This window comes from Moschus berezovskii, chromosome 21 (genome assembly GCF_049115385.1).
Source record: "Moschus berezovskii isolate FMDL1 chromosome 21, NW_MosBer_1.0, whole genome shotgun sequence".
NCBI lineage: Eukaryota > Metazoa > Chordata > Mammalia > Artiodactyla > Moschidae > Moschus > Moschus berezovskii.
The window spans coordinates 20804863-20832067 of NC_142480.1; the positions used below are offsets into that span (position 1 = coordinate 20804863).

A 27205-nucleotide genomic window follows, 5' to 3' on the forward strand; every position below is an offset into this window, starting at 1 on the left:
CTATGCCAGGGGATCTTCCTAAACTAGGGATCAAATCTGCCTCTCCCACGTCTCCTGCATTAGCAGTCAGATTCTTTACCACTGAGCCACCTGAGAAACCTCAAATACTGTATAATATCACTTATAGTGGGCTTCAGAAAAATGGTACAGATTTACAGATAGGCAGAAATAGAGTCACAGATGTAGAAAACAATCTTGTGGTTATGAGTGGAGGAAGTGGGGGTGGGATGAATTGGGAGATTGGGACGGATATATACACACTATTATATATAAATGGATAACTAATGAGAACCTACTGTATAGCACAGGAATCTCTACTGAATGCTCTGTGATGATCTAAATGGGAAGGGAATTTAAAGAAGAGTGTGTATATATATATATATTTATTTAAATGATTCACTTTGTACAGCAGAAATACAGTATTATAAAGCAACTATGCTCCAATAAAAATTAATAATAAAAAAAAAGAAATGTTGAGAGAGAGACCACATTTATATGACTTCTGTTCTAACAATGCACCTATCTTCAGGTCTGCTTCAGCTGCAGAGAGCCTCCTTACCCAAGATCACCCCTCCCTGGGTGATCTGATGAATCTTGTTAATAAATGACAAGTGAATACAAAAGCAGGATCATCTCAGCCTAAGGCAGGACACTCTGACAGGCATTCCTTACTACAGAGCACCTTGTTGGGTTGACTGAAATTTGCAGAGCCTACACTGGAGTTTGACTTCCCTTTCCATCCAATCCCTCCTCTCTCCTCTGCTTTAATAGGTGTTAATTTCTTGAACGCAAAACTCCATCTCAGTATTTATTACCTAGAGGACCCAATCTCACATGCCAGTGATCCACAGATGCAAAAAGAGGAGATGGCAGAATGTGCACACTTTGACTTGTCATTGGCGCTAGTCACTCCACGGCTCTTCTTACTTTTGTTGCTTTTGTGTTGCTGAAGTCTGTTTTAATTATCTTAACACTTCCTCTTATTCTATCAGTCAGAGTTCTACCAGGAGACAGATGGGTATTCCATTTTGAGGGAGGCACTCTTGAGTGATTGAGGAGTTTCTAATAACAAAGGTGGGGCAGGGTTAAGAAAGACCAGCAGGAGATGTAACATCCTTGGGCATGAACAGTAACCACAGCCTGGAGAGAACTCCAGGAAAGGGCTGCTCAGCACAAACTTGAAACCTTCAGTAAAGGAACTCAGTCAAGAGACTCTCTCTTTTTCTGATCTTCCGATTGTATCTCCAATCCATTAAACCCAGTCAGAAGCTAGCAAATAGGGAACTCTCTGAAGCCATTCTAAAGTTCTGTGTTCTAGAGATGCAGAGCAGAGTGGTAAAGAGTGGACTGGGAGGAGCAGAAGAGAATACCCTCCATGTCGTCATTATTCCTTTACTGTGTGTTTTTGAATGATAGTATGCAATATCCTCTATAGTCAAGATGGTACGTGTGTGATATTTACTGATCAGCGGACTGAATTGGTAAGTCTCATCAGTGGGTAGGAAAGGAATTTAAAGTTTGTTGAACACCAACTTTTTATCAATAAGCTTAATATTTCACATGCAAATCTCACCTTCCAGGATAGGTATTATTTATTGAGTGCCTGTGATGTGTCAGCCACTCTTCTAGGGACTGGAGGTACAGGAATGAACAGAGCAAAGTCCTTGCTCTCAAGGACTTTGTATGCTAGGGAAGAGAGACAGACAAGAACAAACAAGCAAATAAATGAACAGGATAACTGCAAGTAGTGATAACTTGTTATGTAAGTCTGCTTAAGATAAAATTGTAAGGAAAGGAATTCTGGACAGTGACATTTAAGATGGGGGAGTAGGAAGGCAGAATATTGTGTGCAGAGGGGAGAATTAATGAGAAAGTTGTACTTCATTGTCTGAAGTTTGATTGTGTGTGTGTGTGTGTGTGTGTGTGTGTGTGTGTGTGTGTGTGTGTTAGTCACTCAGTCGTGTCTGACTCTGCAACCCCATGGACTGTAGCCCACCAGGTTTCTCTGTCCATAGAATTCTCCAGGTAAGAATAGTGGAGTGGATTGCCATTCCCTTCTCCAGAAGTTTGATTACCAAAAATGTAAAGAAAAAAAACATGAAAAAGGCACATTGAATGCATTATAGTATGTCAGAAACAAGGCTCTAAAGTGGAAACTAACTTGGCATATATAATCAAGAAACATAAAGGCAGGTGGAGAGTAGTCAGTGATGAAGTAGGAGACGCAGGTCCAATCGTGTAGGGGATTTTGACTTTGGAAATGAATAAGCTTTGTTCTAAGTGCAGTGGGATGCCATAGGAAGTTTTAAGGAAGAGACTGACAATATTTGTGTTTATATATAACCTCACTTTTTTGCTTTACTAACTCCTACTTATTGTTCAAGTATCTTAAGTTAAATCACTTAATGAATATATCACTCAACTTTTTATTGAGTAAATAAACGAATACATACGTGAATGAATAAACAAACTGATTTCTTTTCAAGGGCAAGATTCGTCATGCCCCATTACTAAATGAAATTGTATCTTTAGCTGTGAGGCTCAACTGCTTCTTTCTCTCATTTCAAAAAAAGTCAAGTGATCCTTTTGATTAAATTTGCATTGCTGGTGCTCGCTTTGGCAGCACATATACTAAAATTGGAACGACACAGAGAAGATTAGCATGGCCCCTGCTCAAGGATGACACACAAATTCGTGAAGCGTTCCATATTTTTATTTGTATGGAAATACAAAAAACCTCGAATAGCCAAAGCAATCTTGAGAAAGAAGAATGGAACTGGGGGAATCAACCTGCCGGACTTCAGGCTCTACTACAAAGCCACAGTCATCAAGACAGTATGGTACTGGCATAAAGACAGAAATATAGATCAATGGAACAAAATAGAAAGCCCAGAGATAAATCCATGCACCTATGGACACCTTATCTTTGACAAGGGAGGCAAGACTATTCAATGGAGAAAAGACAATTTCTTCAACAAGTGGTGCTGGGAAAACTGGTCAACCACTTGTAAAAGAATGAAAATAGAACACTCACTAACACCATACACAAAAATTAACTCAAAATGGATTAAAGATCTAAATGTAAGACCAGAAACTATAAAACTCCTAGAGGAGAACATAGGCAAAACACTCTCCGACATAAATCACCACAGGATCCTCCATGACCCACCTCCCAGAATATTGGAAATAAAAGCAAAAATAAACAAATGGGACCTAATTAAAATTAAAAGCTTCTGCACAGCAAGGGATACTATAAGCAAGGTGAAAAGACAGCCTTCAGAATGGGAGAAAATAATAGCAAATGAAGCAACTGACAAAGGATTAATCTCAAAAATACACAAGCAACTCCTGCAGCTCAATTCCAGAAAAAGAAATGACCCAATCAAAAAATGGGCCAAAGAACTAAACAGACATTTCTCCAAAGAAGACATACAGATGGCTAACAAACACATGAAAAGATGCTTAACATCACTCCTTATCAGAGAAATGCAAATCAAAACCACAATGAGATACCATTACACACCGGTCAGAATGGCTGCTATCCAAAAGTCTACATGCAATAAATGCTGGAGAGGGTGTGGAGAGAAGGGAACCCTCTTACACTGTTGGTGGGAATGCAAACTAGTACAGCCACTATGGAGAACAGTGTAGAGATTCCTCAAAAAACTGGAAATAGAACTGCCATATGATCCAGCAATCGCACTCCTGGGCATACACACCGAGGAAACCAGAACTGAAAGAAACACATGTACTCCAATGTTCATTGCAGCACTGTTTATAACAGCGAGGACATGGAAGCAACCTAGATGTCCTTCTGAAGATGAATGGATAAGAAAGCTTTGGTACATATACACAATGGAGTATTTTTCAGCCATCAAAAAGAATGCATTTGAGTCAGTTCTAATGAGGTGGATGAAATTGGAGCCTATTATACAGAGTGAAGTCAGCCTGAAAGAAAAACATCAATACAGCATACTAACGCATATATATGGAAGTTAGAAGGACGGTAACCTTAACTCTGTATACGAGACAGCAAAAGAAGCACAGATGTATAGAACAGTCTTTTGGACTCTGTGGGAGAGGGCGAGGGTGGGATGATTTGGGAGAATGGCATTGAAACATGTATATTATCATATGTGAAACCAATCACCAGTCCAAGTTCGATGCATGATACAGGATGTTCGGGGCTGGTATACTGGAATGAACCAGAGGGATGGGAGGGGGAAGGAGGTGGGAGGGGGGTTCATGATGGGGAACATATGTACACCCGGGGCGGATTCATGTCAATGTATGGCAAAACCAATACAATAATGTAAAGTAAAAAAAAAAAAAAAAATTTGCATGCTGAAGGTATGTTACAAAAATCTATAATCCACCCATACTGTAATCAGGGGATTTAGATTAACTTTATATTAGATCTGTATTTCTAATATTCTCAGACAAGGTGTGGTAATGATGCTGGAACAAAGCTCATAGTCTTATCAGTAAACATATTACCACACTTGAGCAGATTTTGTTTTATATAACCTGTTGACAGAATTTTATCTCCATAATTATTTTAAAAGAAATAACATTTTCAAAAAAAGAGAAATAACATTTTCAAGTGACAAAGGTGTGAGTATTTTTTTTTTCTTCAGGATCAACAATTCAGAGACATTGGAGGGCTTTTACTCTAGGACTGCTTTCTGGGCCTACACCAGAGAACTGCCTCATAAGAAAGTTCATGTTGGTGTATCAGCCATTCATACAAAGGTCAAGACCTGTCTTACACAGGATTACACTCTACAGAGTACTGTGAACTAGATTCAACATATTACTTTCACTCAAGCCCCACAACAGTCCTGCTGAGAATTCATGTCGCCTCCATGCATTCTTCAGGATTCCATTACAGCAAAATCGGCACCTAGAGCTACATACATGTTTCCAAATTTAGTGATAATAAAAAACTCTTTTCTCCAAAACTTCAACTCAAAGCATGTGAAGAGTGAAATGTCAGCCAAAGAGGCTTTTCTGCCTGTCTGCTTTCCTCACATTTGTAGAACACTTTTCCCCCGTATTGTAGAGCATAAAAATACTTAAATGGTACACATTAAAAGTCTTAAGATCTGCATCCCCAGTATTAAATCCTAATTTTTCATTCTCCATAGGAAAGTCATGTTGGGTTACAGTAAACAAGCAATAGTTCAAACAAAAATAATTAGAAATATTATCAAATTACAAAGTATTGCTTCTCATAGACCTGCACATAAAATTCAGACTATTATAAATTCACAGTAATAAAGAGCTACTTAAGAGCTTGGAAAATTTTACTTTGAAACCTTACAACTGTGTGTGGGCTTCTAAAAATATGCCATGTTAGACGAGTCACGTTGTGGCAAACACACTTATAGATGTATCTCCATGGCTAGTTATTCAGATGTTGAACATCTTTATGAAAATTCCTTTGGAGATGAGTAATGTGGGAGTTGGGCTTCCCTGGTGGCTCAGAGGTTAAAGCGTCTGCCTCCAATGAGGGAGACCCCGGTTCGATCCCTGGGTCGGGAAGATCCCCTAGAGAAGGAAACGGTAACCCACTCCAGTATTCTTGCCCGGAGAATCCCATGGACGGAGAAGCCTGGTGTAGGCTACAGTCCCCGGGGTGGCGTAGAGTCGGACACGACTGAGCGATGGAACGGAATGGAATGTGGGAGTTGGCAGTGCATTTTCATCTGATTTCTTCCGATTTCTGTCCTATTGCTATCATGATTAGCTTCTTTTTCAGAGTGTCATACTATTTAAGCCAAAATGGAAGGTCCGTATTTTGGGCAGATGACTATTCAGTGCGCTGAATGATGGAGCATCCTACCAGATGTAGGATGCTGTTGGATGTAGGGAACTGTTAAATCTAGGAAATGATCAAACTTTGAAGTACAGTTTCTACTGAATACCATATACTGCTTTCATACCATGGTAAAGTAAAAAAATTATAAAATCAAAAAAGTCATTAAGTTGAACATCATAAATCAAGTGAGTGAAGTCGCTCAGTCCTGTCTGACTCTTTGTGACCCCGTGGACTGTAGCCTACCAGGCTCTTCCATCCATGGGATTCTCTAGGCAAGAATACTGGAGTGGGTTGCCATTGCCGTCTCCAGGGGATCTTCCCAACCCAGGGATTGAACCCGTGTCTCCAGCATTGCAAGCAGACGCTTTAACCTCTGAGCCACCATATGTGGTGGTTTGGTTTTTTATTTTTTGCTGGTATCACCTATCTGCCCAGTTAATTTCTTCCAAAAGGAAAAACACTTAAAAATTTTCCCAAAATTGCCCAGCATACAATATTTCTCATTGTAAGCACGTATCTGTTCATTAAATGAACACTGCTATCATTTCAATGGAAACTGATTCCATAAAGTAACCATTAGAGCCAGCTTTGCCAAGTATTCTTATGGAAAAATTGTGAAAAATCTGCAGAAGCTAAACCACAATGCATTATAAACATATGAATCTTGACTATTCTCTAGGAAGCAGTGAAGTCTATGTAAATATATTCCATTTCCAGCATCTGGTGTTGAATAGATGCTCAAAAAATGTAGGACTGTTATCAGTCCTTAAGGGAGTGAAAGCAATCAGCTTAAAGTTTTTCTTAGTAATAGAAGGCAAGGACTACCACTAACTCTCTCATTCTCCAAATGTCTTCCTTTTATTGAATAAATAGGCTTTCGGGGCGTCCCCGGTGGACTAATGGTTGGGACTCTGCACTCCCAATGCAGGGGGTGCAGGTGTGATCCCTGGTTGGGGCAGCTAGGATCCCACATGCCGCAGCTAAAAAAAATAAATAATACAAAAATAAAATAAATAGGCTTTCAATAAATATTTCCTAAATTGAATCACTCAACAAACTAAGATTATTAACTTTGATATGTTGAGACACTAACTTGTTTGGGTTGGTTTAGAAGTAGTAATAATCTATAAACATTCTTGAGATGATCTTAAGCATAACAAAGGTACAGAAAAGTACACAAGTCTTAACTATACAATTCAGCAAATTCCTCCAAGTATAACCATTATCCAGGTGAAGAAAGAATTTAGCAGCAACTTAGAAGTTTCCTTCATGACCCATTTCAGTCATTAACCTCTCCATTCTTCCCAAAGGTACCACTGTCTTGATTTCTAACACCATTAGTTCTAAAACTATGGATTAGCTTTTGAAATTTGTCAATGAGATCACATGATATGTATTCCTCCCTGACTTCTTTTGCTCAATATTTCAGTTGTAGGAGGTATCATGTTCATTATATAGCTGTGGTTCATTTATTTGAATTGCTGAACAGCATTCCACCGCATGAGTATGCCACAATTTATTCATCTCATTGTTGAGGGAATTTGGATTTTTACAGATTGGGCCATCTATAAATAAGGCTGCTAGAGATATTATGCACATATCTTGGTGAAGACTGCCTACTTTTCTATTGGATTTATCAGTTCAGTCACTCAGTCATGTCCAACTCTTTGCAACCCCATGGACTGCAGCTGCAGCAGACCAGGCTTCCCTGTCCATCACCAACTCCCGGAGCTTGCTCAAACTCATGTCCATTGAGTTGATGATACTATCCAACCATCTCATCCTCTCTCGTCCCCTTCTCCTCCTGCCTTCAATCTTTCCCAGCATGAGGGCCTTTTCCAATGAGTCAGTTCTTCGCACCAGGTGGCCAAAGTATTGGAGGAGTTTCAGCTTCAGCATCAGTCCTTCCAATGAATATTCAGGACTGATTTCTTTTAGGATTGACTGGTTTTATCTCCCTTCAGTCCAAGGGACTCTCTATGTCCAGTTCTAACAGTTGCTTCTTGACCTGCATACAGATTTCTCAGGAGGCAGATCAGGTGGTCTGGTATTCCCATCCCTTGAAGAATTTTCTAGTTTGTTGTGATCCACACAGTCAAAGGCTTTGGCATAATCAATAAAGCAGAAGTAGATGTTTTTCTGGAATTCTCTTGCTTTTTCTATGATCCAACAGACATTGGAAATTTGATCTCTGGTTCCTCTGCCTTTCTAAATCCAGCTTGAACATCTAGAAGTTCATGGTTCACACACTGTTGAAGCCTGGCTTGGAGAATTCTGAGCATTACTTTGCTAGCGTGTGAGATGAGTGCAATTGTGCAGTAGTTTGAACATTCTTTGGCACTGCCCTTCTTTGGGATTGGAATAAAAACTGACCTTTTCCAGTCCTGTGGCCACTGCTGAGTTTTCCAAATTTGCTGGCATAATGAGTGCAGCACTTTAACATCATCTTTTAGGATTTGAAATAGCTCAACTGGAATTCCATCACTTCCACTAGCTTTGTTCGTAGTGATGCTTTCTTTCTAAGGTCCACTTGACTTCACATTCCAGGATGTCTGGCTCTAGGTTAGTGTGAGTGATCACACGATCATGGTTATCTGGGTCATGAAGATCTTTTTTGTACAGTTCTTCTGTATATTCTTGCCACCTCTTCTTAATATCTTCTGCTTCTGTTAGGTCCATATCATTTCTGTCCTTTATTGTGCCCATCTTTGCATGAAATGTTCCCTCGGTATCTCAATTTTCTTGAAGAGATCTCTAGTCTTTCCCATTCTATTGCTTTCCTCTATTTCCTTGCATTGATCGCTGAGGAAGGCTTTCTTATCTCTCCTTGCTATTCTTTGGAATTCTGCATTCAAATGGGTATATCTTTCCTTCTCCTTTGCTTTTAGTTTCTCTTTTCTCAGCTATTTGTAAGGCCTCCTCATACAACCATTTTGCCTTTTGGCATTTCTTTTTCTTGGGGATGGTACTGATCACTGCCTACTGTACAGTGTCACGAACCTCTGTCCATAGTTCTTCAGGCACTCTATCAGATCTAATCCCTGGAATATATTTGTCACTTCCACTGTATAATCATAAGGGATTTGATTTAGTGGTCATATCTGAATAGTCTAGTGGTTTTCCCTGCTTTCTTCAATTTAAGTTTGAATTTGGCAATAAGGAGTTCATGATCTAAGCCATAGCCAGCTCCTGGTCTTGTTTTTATTGGATTTATACCTAGTGATAAAATTGCTTGGATATAGGATCTGCAGAGAAATGTACTTCAGCAGATGTTGCCAGTTTTCTAAAGCGGTTATACAACTTACTTTTTCACCAGCAATATGTGAAAGTTCTCTTTACTCCATAACCTTACCAGCACATGGCATTGTCACTTTTTAAAAATTTTAGTTATTGTGGTGACCATCTATTTCTGGACTGTATTTCATTGGTCTGTTTGACTATACTTGCACCATTATCACAGTCTTAATGACTTTAGTTTATAAAAAGTCTTGATATCTGGTAGATATCCAGATATCCTTCTTCAAGGATTAGGTTCTTTACCTTTTCTATTTTCATATATATTTCAGGGACCCCTGTCAATCGTTACACACCCCACTTCTCCCTTCCCCACAAACTTGTGGAACCTATACTAGAATAATATTGAATTGATAGATCAACTTGACGGAAATTAACATTTTTATAATAATCTTAATGATTGAATCTGGCACATTCTTTCACTTAATTTTTCTAAAATTTCTCTCAATAATCTTTTAGTTTTCTGTATAGTTCTCAATCTTTTCCCCTGTCCAATCTTCCTATTTTTTCTTCTTGCCTTATTGCACTAGAATTGTCCATTCAGTAAAATGTTGAATAAAGGTGGAGATAGTGAATATCCTTTTTTGTTCTTAAACTCAAGGATAAAGTGCTGAATATTTTACCACTGTGTAGTTTAAGGTTTTACATTTATGTTTGTGAGTGAATTGCACTGTAATTTTCCCTTTCGTCTAATATCCATGTGTCATACTGCTATCAGTGTTATACAGGCCTCACAAAAGGAGCTAAGACGTGTTTCCTTTTCTACTCTCTGGAAGGGTCTGTGCAAAATTGATAGAATTCACTGATGAAATAACTGGGGCCTGGAATTTTTTCCTCTGCTGTTTCCCTCTCCCCTCAGGGGAAGGGGAAAGGTCTGGATTACCTTCAGAGGAGAAGGCAATGGCAAGCCACTCCAGTACTCTTGCCTAGAAAATCCCATGGATGGAGCAGCCTGGTAGGCTGCAGTCTGTGGGGTCGCTAAGGGTCGGATACAACTGAGCGACTTCACTTTCACTTTTCACTTCACACATTGGAGAAGGAAATGGCAACCCACTCCAGTGTTCTTGCCTGGAGAATCCCAGGGACGGGGGACCCTGGTGGACTTCTGTCTATGGGGTCACACAGAGTCGGACACGACTGAAGTGACTTAGCAGCAGCAAAAATAAGGCCATCATTTGACTTAAACAGAAACAACCAATACAGAAGGCAATAAAATAAGGTGTTCAGAATACAGAAAGAAAATACCTACTAACCTAGACTTCTATACGGAGTAAATATATCCTGCAAAAATGTAGATGAAATAAAAGAATTTTAGGATAAATAAAAACAGAGGCTACATTACCAGAAGACCCACATTGAAGGATATACCAAAAATGTTCTTCAGGCAGAAGGAAAATGATTCCAGATCAAAGCTTGAAGGTGCAGGAAGGTATAAAAAGCAATGGAAGGTGTAAATGAACATGAAAGTATCAATCTATAACAATGTGTTATGAGGCTTAAAACATATATAGACAAACTATATGAAAAAACTAGCAAAATGGAGCAAAATGTTCTAAGGGTACTGCCTCATGCATAGATACATATTGTAAATTCAAGGACTCTACCACTTGTAAAAGTGCAAATATTAGTCGTTCAGTTGCATCTGACTCTGCAACCCATGGACTCTAGCCTGCCAGGCTCCTCTGTTCATGGAATTCTCTAGGCAAGAATATTTTGGGTAGCTATTCCATTCTCCCGGAGAAGGCAATGGCAAGCCACTCCAGTACTCTTGCCTAGAAAATCCCATGGATGGAAGAGCCTGGTAGGCTGCAGTCCACGGGGTCGCTAAGGGTCGGACACGACTGAGCGACTTCGCTTTCACTTTTCACTTTCCACTTTCACACATTGGAGAAGGAAATGGCAACCCACTCCAGTGTTCTTGCCTGGAGAATCCCAGGGACAGGGGAGCCTGGTGGGCTTCCGTCTGTGGGGTCACACAGAGTCGGACACGACTGAAGTGACTTAGCAGGAGCAGCAGCATTCCATTCTCCAGGGGACTTTCCTGACCTAGGGATCGAACTCAGGTCTCCTGCATTGCAGACGGATTCCTTACCGTTTGAGTCACCAGGGAAGCCCTTATGAAACTTTAAAAGAATGTATGAAGTTAATAGAGCAGGAAAACAGGAAAACAAAATATTAGTAATTACTCATTCAGTTCAAAAGAAGTCAAGAAATATAAAGAAACAGAATAGGAAAGAAAAATAATCGATTATTAAAATGATAAGATTTAAACCTAAATATGTCAATAAAGTTAGGCAGACTATTCCAAATAAAAGACAAAAGCTATCATATTGGTTTTCAGAAATATCTTGCTTATAAAACACATCTTTAATACAAGGATTAAAGAAAGGTTGGAAAAGAAATGTGAAAATGTGGAAAAGAAATTATGCCAACACTGTCCCAAAGAAAGCTGCAGTAGCTATACTAGAATCAAACAGAGTAGACTTTAAGAAAAAAAAAAACAGAAATAAACACATTTGAAAATTCTAAATGGGTCAATTCACAAAGGTGAAGCTATTTTAAATTTATATGCACTACAACAGCCTCAAAAATACATAAAATAAAAACAAAAGAAGAAATACAAATCCATGAACTTAGTGGCAAGTTATAACACACCCCTTGGTAACTAAGTCAATAAAGAAGTAAGAATATAAAAGATTTAAGTAAGCAACACACCAATAAAAAGAATCTAACTGACATAAACTGCAAATAGCTACAGAATCACTATTTTGTTGAAGGCCATGTAATAGTTATTCAACTAAACATATGCAAGGTCTAACCTAATAGTAATTCTCAACAAAATTTAATCAATTGAAATTACACAGAATAAGCTCTTTAATGACAGTAGAATTAAACTATAAGTCAATAATAAAAAGATACAAGAAAATTCCCCTACACTTGGATTTGTATTTGGTTTTGAAAAATTTTACGATGCTCAAGTGCTTTTTACTTATTCCACTTGAGGTTCAACACTATGGCCTTATTGTGTTTCCCCCGTTTTGAGGAGATCCTCAGCCACTATTCATTAACCGTCTCTGATCCATTGCTAAATTTGGCTACTGAACTCTTGATTTCAAAGTGTTTCTCAGTTCTAGAATTTCCATTTAGCTCTTTTTTAAAACTAATTTTCCATTCTGTTAAAGTCTCCATCTTCCCTTAGTTCCTTGTATATATTAAGCAGTTAAAGTTCAGGATTGATTACGCCATTATCAGGATTCCCTTTGACTCTGTCACCTTTGTGTCTGTTGTCTTTTGACCAGGTCTTTATCTCTTTTCACTCCTGGTTATATTTGATCATGTATGAAAAATTGCACAAAAAAAACTTGAAACACTGGTGATGTCATCTTCATACAAACCAACTCTGCTCCTCTGAATCTCAGATAACAATCCAGTAAGGTTCACTCAGTCCCTTTGAAGACTGGTCAATTAATACTTCTGGTTCAACCTATTCCTAGAGTATGTAGTAACGTGGGGTTCCAATTCAGAGCCTGGGGCATGGGAGGCTTAAAAATGCTCCCTTTTTTGGTGACTAATGAACTCAAGGTTCATTGGCACCTGATTCTGTACATCTGTTTTCAGCTTCTTGGTAGCCTCTTCCAGAATAGGTCCTGGGGGAAAAATAACCCCAAACACCTCTTTGTTTTTCTTCCTTTCTCAGATTTTGGCCCTATAATTCTTTAGTACCTTAGTGGTTCTCTGAAAGTTTCAGATGTTCATATCCATACTTCTCTCTATATATACACAGACATACACATACATATGTCTATATATAAATCACAGCTTTTCTAGTTCTCAGAGGGGAGATAGGTAGGTCCAAGGCAACTACCTTAGCTGGAAATGATACATTTCTTTTCCATCATGCTCTTACCCCATCACTCTCCTGAATCTATTCTTTAAAATTTTATTCAAATAGTTTATTTTTGCTGTACAGCAAAGTGACTCAGTTATTTATTTTTTATATTCTTTTCCATTATATCATAGGATATTGAATATAGTTTCACTGTGCTGGGGCCTGTTTTATGAAACTGTCCTTCTGAAGTTCACTAGTAGTGACCTGTTGCTAAATTTAAGGGTTCTTACTCTTCATTAACCTATTTGCATTACTTGGCACATTATACTACTTCCTCCTGGAAAGACTTCCTTCCTTGACCTTCCAAAACACCACTCCACTCTATTTCCCTATTTTTCTGGTTTCTCCTTAGCTCCCCATTCTCTTAAAAGCCGAAATGCCCAAGACTCTCATTACAACTCTTCTTCTATTCTTACCCTTGGTGATCTTACCATGGATACACTCAGAATTCTCAAATTTGTATTTTCAGTAAAGCATCCCCTGAATCAACTTTCACTTCCAGTAAAAATGTCTTGCTTCTTTTACTGCATATCATCACTTGGATATCCAACAGGAATCTCAAACTAAGTTCTTGACCCACTCACCTTCACTATCCTCAAATCTGTTTATTCATTCCGATCTTTCCCATTTCAGTTAACAGCAATGCACTTCTAGTTGTTCAGGTAAAATCTTTAATCACCCCTGACTTCTCACAACATACAGTCCACTTGAAAGGAACTATCTTAAAAATATATCCAGAATCTGGTAACAACTTCTACAGCTACCACCTCCAAGTCACTACATCGTGCCTAATTATAGTAGCTCCTTAACCGTTTGTCAATGGCCTTGGTTCCATTTAGTCTTTCGTCAGCACAGTAGCCAGAGAGTAATTCTATTAAATACTATCATTTAACCTCTTTGTTCAAAACTCTCTAATGACTTGCCATAAATAAAAGCTAAAGAACTTAACCCAGAATGTCTCCTTGGGTCCAGCTACAATGGCTGGTACATTTGAAACAGTTCATTGTTTCAAAAAAGCATATTTTAATGTGAAAGGAGAGGTGACATAAGCTGGAAAGAAAAAGATCCAAATCACACAAACATTAATTACCCATAATTTATTCATGATATTGCCTATAACGAACAAGGCCATATCCAAGGTATCTGAATTACAGCAATGGCATTAAAAAAATCACTCATGGAATTTGAATTCTAATGGGACATATACAATATATCAAAGTACAATATAACTACATAATATTAAGTATTATGGAAGAAAATAAAGAAGAGGATAGTAAGGGTGTTATAAACTTAAATAAGGTCCTGAAATGGCAATGGGAAGTATTATGCTAGGTGAGACAAAGAGTAGTGTTTAAGAGATTTTCAGTGGCTCAGAGGTTAAAGCATCTGCCTACAATGCAGGAGACTGAGGTTCAATCCCTGGGTCAGGAAGATCCCCTGGAGAAGGAAATGGCAATTCACTCCAGTAACCTGGCCTGGAGAATCGCACAGACAGAGGAACCTGGTAGGCTACAGTCTGCCGGGTCGCAAAGACTCAAAAGCGACTGAGCGACTTCACTTTCACTTTCAGGTTTGCCAAGCTGCAATCCTCCCCATTGATTTCTTACAGAAGCAAAGTCCAAACATGTCAACAGGCAACAGGTTTTCTGGGGTAAGTACTTTAATGGCAGTATCTCAAGAAGGGAAACTGATTTCACTTTTATTCAAGGATTTTTTAAAAAATGATCTAAAAAACTCATGTTAAGAAACTGAACCCCAAAACATGCTGCTGCTGCTAAGTCACTTCAGTCGTGTCCGACTCTGTGTGACCCCATAGACGGAGGCCCACCAGGCTCCCGCGTCCCTGGGATTCTCCAGGCAAGAACACCGGAGTGGGTTGCCATTTCCTTCTCCAATGTGTGAAAGTGAAAAGTGAAAGTGAAGTCGCTCAGTCGTGTCCGACCCCTAGCGACCGGATGGACTGCAGCCCACCAGGCTCCTCCATCCATGGGATTTTCCAGGCAAGAGTATTGGAGTGGCTTGCCATTGCCTTCTCCGCCAAAACATGCTAGTGACTTGCTATTCTGAGGGCACTGGCTTACATTACCATCCCACGTAATGTCAATTCTGTAGCCTATGAACTCATTCAATTGCTACAGTTAGTGCTTGGCCCTAACGACTAGAGTATACATGTGTATCAGGGAGAGGTAAGAAAGTCTTCCTCAGCAATCAATTCAAAGAAATAGAGGAAAACAATAGTATGGGAAAGACAAGATATCTTTAAGAAAATCAGAGATACCAAAGGAACATTTCATGCAAAGATGGGCTCAATAAAGGACAGAAATGGTATGGACCTGACAGAAGCAGAAGATATTAAGAGGTGGCAAGCACACACAGAACTGTACAAAAAAGATCTTCATGACCCAGATAACCATGATGGCGTGATCACTCACCTAAAGCCAGAAATCCTGGAATGTGAAGTCAAGTGGGGCTTAGAAAGCATCACTACGAACAAAGCTAGTGGAGGTGATGGAATTCCAGTTGAGCTATTTCAAATCCTGAAAGATGATGCTGTGAAAGTGCTGCACTCAATATGCCAACAATTTTGGAAAACTCAGCAGTGGTCACAGGACTGGAAAAGGTGTTTTCATTCCAATCCCAAAGAAAGGCAGTGCCAAAGAATGTGCAAACTACCACACAATGCACTCATCTCACACGCTAGTAAAGTCATGCTCAAAATTCTCCAAGCCAGGCTTCAGCAATATGTGAACTGTGAACTTCCAGGTGTTCAAACTGGTTTTAGAAAAGGCAGAGGAACCAGACATCAAACTGCCAACAGCCGCTGGATCATCGAAAAAGCAAGAGTTCCAGAAAAACATCTATTTCTGCTTCATTGACCATGCCAAAGCCTTTTACTGTGTGGATCACAATAAACTCGTGGAAAATTCTGAAAGAGATGGGAATACCAGACCACCTGACCTGCCTCTTGAGAAACCTATATGCAGGTCAGGAAGCAACAGTTAGAACTGGACATGGAACAGACTGGTTCCAAATAGGAAAAGGAATACGTCAGTTGTATATTGTCACCCTGCTTATTTCACTTATACGCAGAGTACATAATGAGAAACGCTGGACTGGAGGAAGCACAAACTAGAATCAAGATGGCCAGGAGAAATAACAATAACCTCAGATATGCAGATGACACCATCCTTACGGCAGAAAGTGTAGGGAAACTAAAAAGCCTCTTGATGAAAGTGAAAGAGGAGAGTGAAAAAGTTGGCTTAAAGCTCAACATTCAGAAAATCAAGATCATGGAATCTGGTGCCATCACTTCATGGCAAATAGATGGGGAAACTCCAAAATCACTGCAGATGATGACTGCAGCCATGAAATTAAGATGCTTACTCCTTGGAAGGAAAGTTACGATCAACCTAGACAGCATATTAAAAAGCAGAGATATTATTTTGCCAACAAAGGTCCATCTAGTCAAGGCTATGGTTTTTCTAGCTGTCATGTATGGATGTGAGTTGGACTGTGAAGAAAGCTGAGCGCCGAAGAATTGATGCTTTTCAACTGTGGTGTTGGAGAAGACTTGTGAGTCCCTTGGACTACAAGGGGATCCAACCAGTCCATCCTAAACCTAATCAGTCCTGGGTGTTCATTGGAAGGACTGTTGCTGAGGCTGAAACTCCAATACTTTGGCCACCTCATGTTTAGAGTTGACTCATCAGAAAAGACCCTGATGCTGGGAGGGATTGAGGGCAGGAGAAGGGGACAACAGAGGATGAGATGGCTGGATGGCATCACCAACTCAATACACATGAGTTTGGGTGAGCTCCAGGAGTTGATGGGCAGGGAGGCCTGGCGTGCTGTGATTCATGGGGTGGCAAAGAGTCGGACACGACTGAGTGACTGAACTGATACATGTATATAATTACCAGAGTTCTAGATAGTGCAAAGACAAAGCCTAGACTGGATACAGCTCATCGAAGATACTATTTTCTAATTTCTGTGGCCATACCTAACCTTGGACTCTTAGAGCAAAGCGTTTTCTTAACAGCCTCTTCAGTTCAGTTCAGTCGCTCAGTCGTGTCCGACTCTTTGCCACCCCATGAATCACAGCACGATGTCCCTGATTAACAGAGCTCCAAACTAATTTCAGTCCTTGGTCAGTAAATGTACCCTTTTTAAGCTTCTACCTTTTTCCATAGAAATAATTTCTAATAGGATTCCTGTATGTCTTTTTCCCGTAAGAAATTATCACTACTTTTACATTCTAACATTTCTTGTATCTTTATAAGGAGCCAATTACATGATTCTCTGAACATAAATTCCTTAAAATATCATTTACAAGGATAAAGCAAAACCCAATTTTAAAAATGAAACTTTCTAATTTATAAACGCATACCACTAAAAAGCTAAGTTATTCGAATTTTCTTTATATACATCATCAGTACAGCTTAACCAAAATAAAATTGTTCTGCATATTCTTCTTTTTTCTCCTCATGCATTATAATTCCAAAATAATCTTCTGTATAAGCACCATGACAACAGTTCAAATTTTCTGGATAAAAATGAGTGAACAACATTTAATTTATATAAGATCTTAATACATGTAAGCATTTTACATTCATCAAACAAGGAAGCTTTAAGAAAAGAATCAGTTTGTCCTATGGTTATCCCTTGTGTTTACCAACCTTCTCCCCATGACGGCACACAAGAAAATAAAGCTTATACTGTATGTTGAAAAGCATTACAATTCCTAGGTAAAGTGACTCGTGGTAGAAACAACTGGCCCAGGGATGCAGGTATCTAGCTTTGCAGCTTGAGAAGTTCTACACGTTTACTATTTAATAACTGCTCCAAGAAAGGACTTTTAAAAGAGATCTTTCTTTTACCGTGTTCACTAACATTTATACATTGCTGGAAATGTGTTGACATTTTAACTCTTACCGCTTTCTTGTCAAGGGAAGGCATAATGAATATTCAAAATTAAGCCCAGAGCTACAGTCACAACAAAAAATTATGAACTCAAAAAAAAAAAGACCATCTGCAATTTAAGTGCTCTCTTGTATAAAGAATCAAAAAGTTAATACAAGCACTAGTCTTAAGCAGTCACACAAGTCTAAGCCACATTTATTTGCACATGTATAGTAATGGGCAACAGATACTCCAAATGCATACAAATTTATAAAACAACAAATAATCATTTGGTACCACTTGCGTGTTATCTTGCTTACAGATTCAAGTGTAGATGAAGTTCCTTCATTTTGTAAACTTTCACACAAATACTTAAACAAAAATTCTTGAAAACACATATTGGCATGTTTCAGATAGGGCCAACACAAAAGTTAAGACAAGACCACAAACTTAAAATGCAAGTTTAGAAAATACTTTTCTACCTCCTTCCTCTAGAAAGTGATTATTTCCTTTAACAGATGTATATGCTGTATCACAGAAGTAACCATGGAGACAAAAGATGCTCCCATAATCATAAAGAAAATGCCAGTCATACTGTTTTATCTACCAAATATATTGTTTAAATATGAGAAAACAGGAAAGATGGGGAAATGCTTAGATTAAAATAACAAGGGAGATTAGAAAAATGTGCGAAGTGATTTTGAAGGAGAACAAACTATGTTCCCATCAAAGCTGGAAAGCTCTGACTTTGATAACTCAAAATAATTGTCTAAGGCAAATAAAAGTGATGAAACCTTCAAAAACATTTTAATCACGTTTAGTATCTAGTGATAAAAGCTGAAAATGGTATCAAGAGGATATTTATTATACAAGCGTCAACGAGGACATCCCAAAACTAATGAAACAAATGCACATTTATTTCTACAAAAGCAATGTATGATACAGAAAGGAACAGACTTAAAGATTTACCTATTAAAATATACAGATTCTTACTGAAGAGTATAGGATATTTAAAAAAGATGACAAGGGATGTTAATCTTTTTTTATTATTATTGTTTTTACATATTTTGGAACCTCACATAATTTTGATAAATAACTCTTACAAAATTATGCAAAAGTACAAGAATGTCTGGTAAACAAACAGTCTGTATTTTCCAAAAAATTTTTTACAACATGCAATTCTTAAGGCAGCATTCTCCTTACAAGGAAAGGTAATCCTTTTAACTCATCAAGAAATCTTCTGCTGCAAAGAATAGGCAAAGCCTGGCTTCTTCCATTAACGCCTCTTGTCTTTCCTGTCTGATTTTCGGTCTCTTTCACTTCTTGAAGATCTTTTGCCTGATCGACTACTCTCTGATATAGACCTCTTTCTGTCAGACCGGGAATTCTTATCCTTTGATCCTTTTGCATCTCTACTACTACCTCCTTTTGAAGACTTGTGACTTCTTTCTAGTCCTGAAGCATCCCTTCGCTTCCGATCCACGCTCCTTCTGTGCTTTCTATCTCTGTTATGTCCCCGGCCCCGACTCCGACTTCTACTCTCACTACTACTGGTTGTGCTGCTGCTACTGTCTCTACTGCTGCTGCCGCTTGTACTGGAGCTGCTACTGGAACTACTTCGACTACTGCTACTGCCACTGCTGGAACTGCTTCCACTGCTGCTACTGGTTGAACTGCTACTAGAACTACTACTGCTACTGCTTCGACTTCTACTCTTGCTTGTTTTATTTCTAGCTCGACCTCTACTTCTGCTCCTAGTTTTGGTTTTGTTCTTGCTCTCTGAATGTACCGTCCGGACTAGCTCTGTCACCTCAGTGGGCTTTACAGATTCTACAAGAAACTCCTTCCTCTCAGGTGGTAAATGCCCTTGCTCCTGAATAACCTGAGGTGGTGGCTGTGAAACAGCTAACGGCAAAGTCTCAGGGTGAGAGAGAGGCTGGGGCTGGAGTACTTGTTGGGGCTGAGACTGGGATTGAGATTGAGATTGGGGCTGGGGCTGAGGCAGGGACTGAGGTTGAGCCATAGGCTCAGGTTGGGGCTCAGATTCTTTTTCTTCTTTTTCCTCAGGCTCATTTTCCATTTCTAGAGTACTAGCATTCTCTTTTGCAGGAGAAACAGATTTACATTCTTTATCTGGCTCAACTTCAAATTCCATTTCTGGCTCCAATTCTTTGCTAGTTTCATTTTCTGAAGGTTCTATGCTTTCAACTTGATTGATTTCCATTACCTCCTGCTCAGCAATTACATTTTTGACACTCTCGACCATCTCTAGCACATCCATAACTTCTTCAGGCTGACTATCCTGCTGCTTCTCACTTTCCCTTACCTCAGTTTCCTCCTCCATCTTTACTTCCATTTCCTGTTTCTGTTCCTCCTCCTCCTGTTCCTTCTCTGCGTCACTATGAACTATACCAATTTCCTTTTCCTCTTCCTCTCCTGTTTCCTCTATTTCTACATCATTGTGCTGATTACCTGTCTCCTCCAACTCTTCCTCTCGCTGAGCCACCTTACCCTCTTCTTGTTCCGACTTCTGTTCTTCGTTACGCACCACCACCTGATGCTCTTTTTCCTTCATTGATTGTCTTCTAGGCCTAGCCTCCATTTTATTTATTTGTTCTGCAAATTCGATGCGTCTACCTTCAAATAAAGCTAAAGAATAAAAATTTACATGTGTAAAATTTACTAAGATTTAAATAATTCAAAGTCACAATTTGACATCTGGTCACAAAATGTCACTGGAGTTTTATCTAAATGTCTTTTTTGTAAAGAGATGACAAGAGCACACTGGAAACCTATACACTTTAAGAAATCAGCAGCAGACAAAACTACACATTATCTAACTGATGGAAAAACAGGACCATCTTTTGCTATTTTACTGCAGACTAAATGAAAAAGAACAAAACTTCTTTTAAATAATCAGTTTCATGGTATCATATCATGAATTAATTTTTCTGATCCCAAAAAGAGACAAATGAGCCAATCACCATCTTAGTAGTATCTACCCTTCCACGTATACACTTCCTCTATAGACTACATCAATCTTTAACTTTTTCTTGATTCATCAGCATTTGAACCTGGCTACTAAGAATATAAAGCGAAAAAAGAAGTCAGCTCACACAAACGCTTTAGAAAAAACATGCATTAAGCACCACCTAATATATTAAGTTTCCTGTATCTTATATCTGTCATAAAACAAATGATCCTGTACTCTAAACACATTAGCACCTTAAGAATATCATTCTAAAACATTAACGAATTGCAACTGCTACATGAAAGAAATAAACATATATGTATGTATGAGTCTGTTACCTTACCCACTAAGGAAATTTCAAGGGACCTCTTCTTTACACTTACCATTCATTTTTCTCTGAGACTCCTCTATTAATTTTTGGGTAGCAGGACACATTCTTCCAGGAATATAGAACAAATGGGGCTTTGTTTTAGTTCTGATATATTTAATTATCTTGGCATTATGCTCATTCCATTCTTCTTGCTAAAGAAAAGGTAAAAGGTCAGTGCTTTTGTCAACATGAAGGATTACCAATCTTAGAATTCCAAAATATACTCACCAGCTGCGCAAGCTCAACCTTCTGTTCCAAAAGCCGCAGTTCTGTCTGTTTAGCACGTCTTTCTTCAAACAGTTCTCTCCTCTCATTTTCAACCTGTTTTCTTTCTTCTTCTGCCTGCACTTCAAGTTTTTGTTCAATTTCCTGGCGTCTCTTTTGCTAAGGATAAACAATAACCTTTAAAAGCTTATTATGAACCCTGATGTGAAACACTGCAATTTTATTGATGTCTCCAAACACGTGTCGTATCTGCAATTCAGGACACCAGCTAATTCAAACTTGGCATCTGAAGCAGACTGCAATTTCCCTTTCAGGAAATGGGTACTGAAGCCTTTTCATGTAAAAAATCTAAATTTTAAAGCCGCTAGCTGTAATATCAGTTACTATTCCATTCCAACACAATATATGAAAGAACTGAACCTAAAAGTTCACCTGAAAGAGAAGAGTACTGTCTTTATAGGTTATTTTCAGTTACTCTTTCCAAAGCAAAAAATTGGAGACAAGTGATATCCTAGAACAACTAGTTCACTTTCTCTGAAATAAAACTTTATTAACTTCCTATAACTGAATTGCTGTCTCCCTTCTCCCCTGAGAAGCAGTAACTTGGTGTTCAAATCCAAGGACACAATTTTGTAGCTTTAGTAAAATAAAAACTTCCACAAATAGGACAAATAAACTCTGGAGAGCAGGGAATATAATTTATGCTTCTGCTTCTAGAGTACCTCTGAGTGTGTTTTAGAAATTATAATTACTTAATAAATTACAATGATTAACAAGTTCAACTTGCTGTTTGAAAGAAAGTACTGTAAGGCCTGAAGAAATGGAGAGACTTGCCCAAGACCTGAAAATGAGATTGCTATAGAGCTGAAACCTGAATCCAAGTTCTCCTGAATCAAATTAGGCTCACTGAACAACAAAGAAAAGTTCACTAAGTTACTTAACAGCACCTCAGAAAGAACGAGTTAGCAACAACTTGGGAAAGTTTTAAGTTTTTCCTTAGCCTCATTTTAGGCTGGCAATTAAAATTTTTTCTGTCCTAGGAAATATCAGTAATGCACTTTATGAATCTTGCAATTAAATCTTAAGTTTTTTTTAAACATTTAACACATAATCAACTACTTTGACAGCTTAATAAAGGAAGCAAAAGAAAAACTGCATAAATACCCTTTCGGTAGCAACAGTGGATTCTTGTTTAAATTTCTGAAGGGTGCCCATCAACAAGCCAAATATTCGCCGGTTCCTAAAGAAAAGAAAAACAAAATCCAGTTTCAAAAGGTTCTACTTCATTTAAGCCTGCCATGTCCTAAAAGAAGCACAGTACAGACACCTGAACAATTCCTAAAATTTTCTTAATATTGCATTATTTAACAAGAATTGAAGATACTCAAGATACCTTTGCTTTCCCTTTTCATCCATATTTTGATCCTGGATAAGGTCTCTCCGTGTGCGCTCTTTGGAGGTAGCTACAACTGAAGACTGCAAAGCTGGCTGCAGGAAAAAAAGAAATCTCAGTAATTTAACTAACATATGGGTAGCACTGTACTAAATGTAGTAAGGTGAAAACACTATATTCACCCTCTATGAAGTTCTTTTAATCTCAATTACCTTCTTAACATCATCATCCTCTGGGTCGCTTTCTTGGCGTGATTCTCGTCGAGTCCGACGCTCCCCTCCCAGCCTGACAAAGGAAAGGGAATTTAAAAAGGCCAATTCAAACTTTGATCTCCTATAGCTCTCAACCCAATTAAGCTTTTGTAGTGGAAAGTAACACAAACTATTTCCTCAATCTTATTTTTCTCCTTACCTTTACTGTGCTTTCTTTTTTTAGTTCTACCAGTTTATTGCTACCAACCCATGTCCCTCCGATCTCTATCATGCATGAGTGCTCAGTCATGTAACCCCATGGACTGCAGCCTGCCAGGCTCCTCTGTCCATGGACTTTTCCGGCAAGAATACTGGAGTGGATTGCCATTTCCTTTTCCATGTGCTAAGATTTCTGTTACTTCCATGAAGAACTGAGTTTTGAAGGATACTGGCTGTCTCAGTTCAGTCAAATACCAAGTGAAAAGACTCAGAGTAAGTGATATACTACTCAATTCTAATACAAATCAATTCAAAATATTAAATATTTATATTCTACCTCACAAAATAAAATATGCTTCCAGAATCTGTCCTCCAACATACCTACTGACTGCCCCTTCGAGGTCTCTCTGTTTGGCTGGGGGTCCTCCTCCACTATCTGAGAATCCACGCCTGCAATAAAAATGTCCAACGTAAAGCACATGAAAATTAAGAAAAATAGTTATTTCTATTTAAGAAAGTAATTTAGTTGCTGTTATTAAAAGCTCCTCTTCCAAATAAAGTAACCTCAAATGGACACTTACTTCAAGATGGATATTTTTACAGCATTTCTTTTTTAGGTCTATGAGAATAAATTAAGTTTACACGTAACAGATATAGTTACTATATTCTTCAATCTCTAACTGTAAATGTAAATGAAATTATACAGAAAACTACAGCTAATCACAGCTTCAAACACACTAAACTTTTCTTCACACTGGCTCGAAATTTGTTTAAACCGATTCATTAATTTAGTACAGTACCAATGGATTAAATTTTAAGAAAATCTTACCTCAGCAATAAACTACCACGTCCTCTACCTCCACCAGGACCAGAAAGGGCGAGCAATCTGGCTTGGATGGGCCTACAAAATATTTACAAATCAGTGCAACAATCGTTTCTAACAGCACCAAACACTTCAACGGGTGCGGTTCACCATCAAGAGAAAATAAACAGAAAAGCTCTAAGATGACGGTTTCAAACCCACGTGTTTCAAACACGGCAAGAAGCACTTTATTAACTTCCTCGTTCCCCCAAGCCCAGTTTCAGAGAATTGTATTTACCTCAACACCACTACACGTTAGCAGGCCTGAGTCAGGTTCAAATTTCACCAACCCAAAGAAAGTTGCACGTGGACAAGAGCCGGAGGGTGAGGCAGCGGACCCTGGTCCTAGGGCCAGCCCTGACGCGGGCGGCCCGGGAAGGAGGAAGGCTTTGTGCTGCAGTTCCGGGCCTTTGGGGCCGAGGGCGGGAATCGGCAGTCCCGGCCTTCCCACAGGACGGGAGGCCATCCCGGCGCACCCAGGCTCCGCTCTCCTTCCTCACGCACCCAGGACCCAGGACGTGACGCTGAAGGCCTTGGAAATTCCCACCTCACCGAGGACAGGGTCTCACGGCTGTCCGGGAACAGGCCTCGATGTTCCAGTCTTCTCAGGGCTGACTGCCCTCCCCGCCCCCAATTCACCCCGGCTTCACGGCCGCCTCAGGGAGCCAGCATTTCCCATCCACTCCTTACCTCACATCATTCGGATCCCGCCCGGTGAGCTTGCGAATATTCTCATCCACATTCTTTAGGCTCTCTTTGGCCTTTTCTAGCTGCTCCTGCAAAGTTCTCACTGCGACCGCCATCTTCTCCCTGCAGCAGGCTTCAAGACTGCTCTATAGGCCGCGCCTGCCCGTGTCGCGCCGCAAGACGCCAGAAGACTGACAGCTGGGCTCAGCCAATGGCAAAAGGAGTTGTATCTGGGCCTCAACCACTCAGCAACCGGAAGGGGGAGAAACTGCCGGTCTTTGTGACTCTGGGCCAATGAAAAGTCAGGCAGGGGTCCCCTCCCTCCCAATTAGCTGCGGGTAGCTGGGCTCTGCTTCTAGCGCAGAGCCGGGGCGGGTTTGAGAGTACCTGCGTCCTCGGAGACGTGGGTTCGCGGCCCAGCTCCTCTAGTGAGGAGAGCGCGGTCTTCCTGGCCCTTTTTAACCTGTAGATGACGTTCCTCTTTCCGTTTTACCACCTGATCCCCTCAGAGTAGGGTTCGGGCGAGTCTATTTCCCCGTCTTCCCCCGGTAAAGGATTTGATTAGGACAGGGCGCGGCCATTCGGTTGGTGCGCATGCCCAGAGAGGCGGTGGGCGGGGCGCAGATTTCTCTTGATTAGGTTAAACCTTAGAAGAGCGGAGGGAAGCGAGTGAAGGAAGAGGAAAAAGTCATTCCTCCTAATAGCTAACAATTATTTTGTACTTTGTGAAACACTTTACGTGCATTATTCTCCACAAGTCAAAGCCTTGAATAAACTTGTTATTCAGGTTTGTTATTACTGATAAGGAAATTGACTCTGGAGATAATGTAACCGTCCTAGGTCACGCCGGTCCAGAATCATCCTATGATCAGACCAGTGCCAGACTGTACTACCAAAAAATGATCAATGTGCAGGATTGTACTAAAAACGAAAGCGACGATAACGGGTATTAGCCTCTACATCTAGGCTGCAGCTGGTTGGTTTAAATTGGGTTCTGAGAAACAATGTTATGGATAATCTTTGTGTTCTCATCCTTCACTCGTTAGCCAGGCATCCTTGCACTAAGCTTAGCGGGCCAGCAGTATTTATTCCGAGTTAGCATTAAATGCATTAATTTAAATTCATTAAATTCATCCATTAAAAGTTCTTGATCTGTTAATCTGGACTCTGGAAAAATCCTGGAACAAGATAACTGTGGTTCCTGCTTCCACGAAGTTTGTAGGCTTCTCAGGAAGCAAAGATGCTTCCTGTACTTAATGCATTCAACAGATATTTATGAAATGCCTACTATGTGCCAGGCACTTGGATAGTCACTGTACAATACAGATATCTGCCCACAAGGAGCTTGGCGATGGGAAGAATGAGGAGACAGATAAAAGCATGAGTAAATTATAAAGCGTGGTAGAAACGGGTTAAGTGCCATACAAAAGAAAATGTAAAGCTGGGTAAGAAGGATGCGTGCGTGCTCAGTCGTGCCTTTGCAACTCTATGGCCTATAGCCTCAGGTCCCTCTGTCCAAGGGACTCTCCAGGCAATACTGGAGTGGATTATCGGTCCCTCCTCCAGGGAGTCTTACTGATCCAGAGATCTGCATTAGCAGGCAGGTTCTTTACCACTAGCGCCACCTGGGTAGCCAAGAAGGATGAGTCTTGATAAATAATTAAATGATTCTGGGACTTCGTTGGTGGTGCAGGGGTTAAGACTCCTAAATTTCCACTGCAGGGGGCAGAGGTTTGATCCCTGGTTGGAGAACTAAAATTCTGCTTGCAGCTGTGGTATGGAAAAAAAAAAATTACATGGTTCTGATTGTGAGCAATCACTGCAGATGGTGACTGAAACCATGAAATTAAAAGATAGTTGCTCCTTGGAAGAAAAGTTAAGACCAACCTAGACAGCTTATTAAAAATCAGAGACACTACTTTCCCAACAAAGGTCCCTCTAGTCAAAGCTACGGTTTTTCCAGTAGTCATGTATTGATTTGAGAGTTGGACTATAAAGAAAGCTGAGCCTCGAAGAATCTGATGCTTTTGAACTCTGGTGTTGGGGAAGACTCTTGAGAGTCCCTTGGACTGCAAGAAGATACAACCAGTCCACCCTAAAGGAAATCAGTCCTGAATATTCACTGGAAGGACTGAAGCTGAAGCTGGAACTCCAGGACTATGGCCACCTGGTGCAAAGAACTGACTCATTGGAAAAGACCCTGATGCTGGGAAAGATTGAAGGTGGAGGAGATGGTTGGTTGGTTTCACCAACTTGATGGACATGAGTTTGAGTAAACTCCTTGAGTTGGTGATGGACAGGGAGGCCTGGCATGCTGCAGTCCATGGGGTCGCAGACACGACTGAGCGACTGAACTGAACTGATTGTAAGCATGCTTAGTCTCA

The 27205-nt window shown here is 39.7% G+C and overlaps 1 protein-coding gene and 1 non-coding gene across 2 annotated transcripts; one reads left to right on the plus strand and one right to left on the minus strand.

Annotated features, from left to right (window-relative positions):
• The first annotated feature begins 2607 nt into the window (after nucleotides 1-2607).
• On the plus strand, nucleotides 2608-2714 carry LOC129550835 (U6 spliceosomal RNA). Its single transcript, XR_008684958.1, has one exon. It is a non-coding gene; the product is annotated as a U6 spliceosomal RNA (small nuclear RNA).
• Nucleotides 2715-18101: 15387 nt separating this feature from the next.
• On the minus strand, nucleotides 18102-25376 carry PNN (pinin, desmosome associated protein). Its single transcript, XM_055418285.2, has 9 exons — nucleotides 24825-25376; nucleotides 24102-24173; nucleotides 23654-23722; nucleotides 23075-23147; nucleotides 22863-22957; nucleotides 22634-22709; nucleotides 21473-21628; nucleotides 21258-21396; nucleotides 18102-20552 (listed from the first exon to the last, which is right to left on the minus strand). Exons 1-9 carry the CDS (start codon nucleotides 24935-24937, stop codon nucleotides 19180-19182), a joined length of 2166 nt encoding a protein of 721 aa, XP_055274260.1. The 5' UTR covers nucleotides 24938-25376; the 3' UTR covers nucleotides 18102-19179.
• Nucleotides 25377-27205: the final 1829 nt, after the last annotated feature.

What these genes read in the sequence shown, in the direction of transcription:
- PNN (XM_055418285.2), bottom strand. Translation starts at nt 24,937, where the DNA reads ATGGCGGTCGCAGTGAGAACTTTGCAGGAGCAGCTAGAAAAGGCCAAA. An exon ending in CCACTGTTGCTACCGAAAGG is followed by an intron (nt 21,629 to 22,633) that starts GTATTTATGCAG and finishes GTTTATCCTTAG; the next exon opens with CAAAAGAGACGCCAGGAAAT. An exon ending in GTCTCAGAGAAAAATGAATG is followed by an intron (nt 20,553 to 21,257) that starts GTAAGTGTAAAG and finishes TTTATTCTTTAG; the next exon opens with CTTTATTTGAAGGTAGACGC.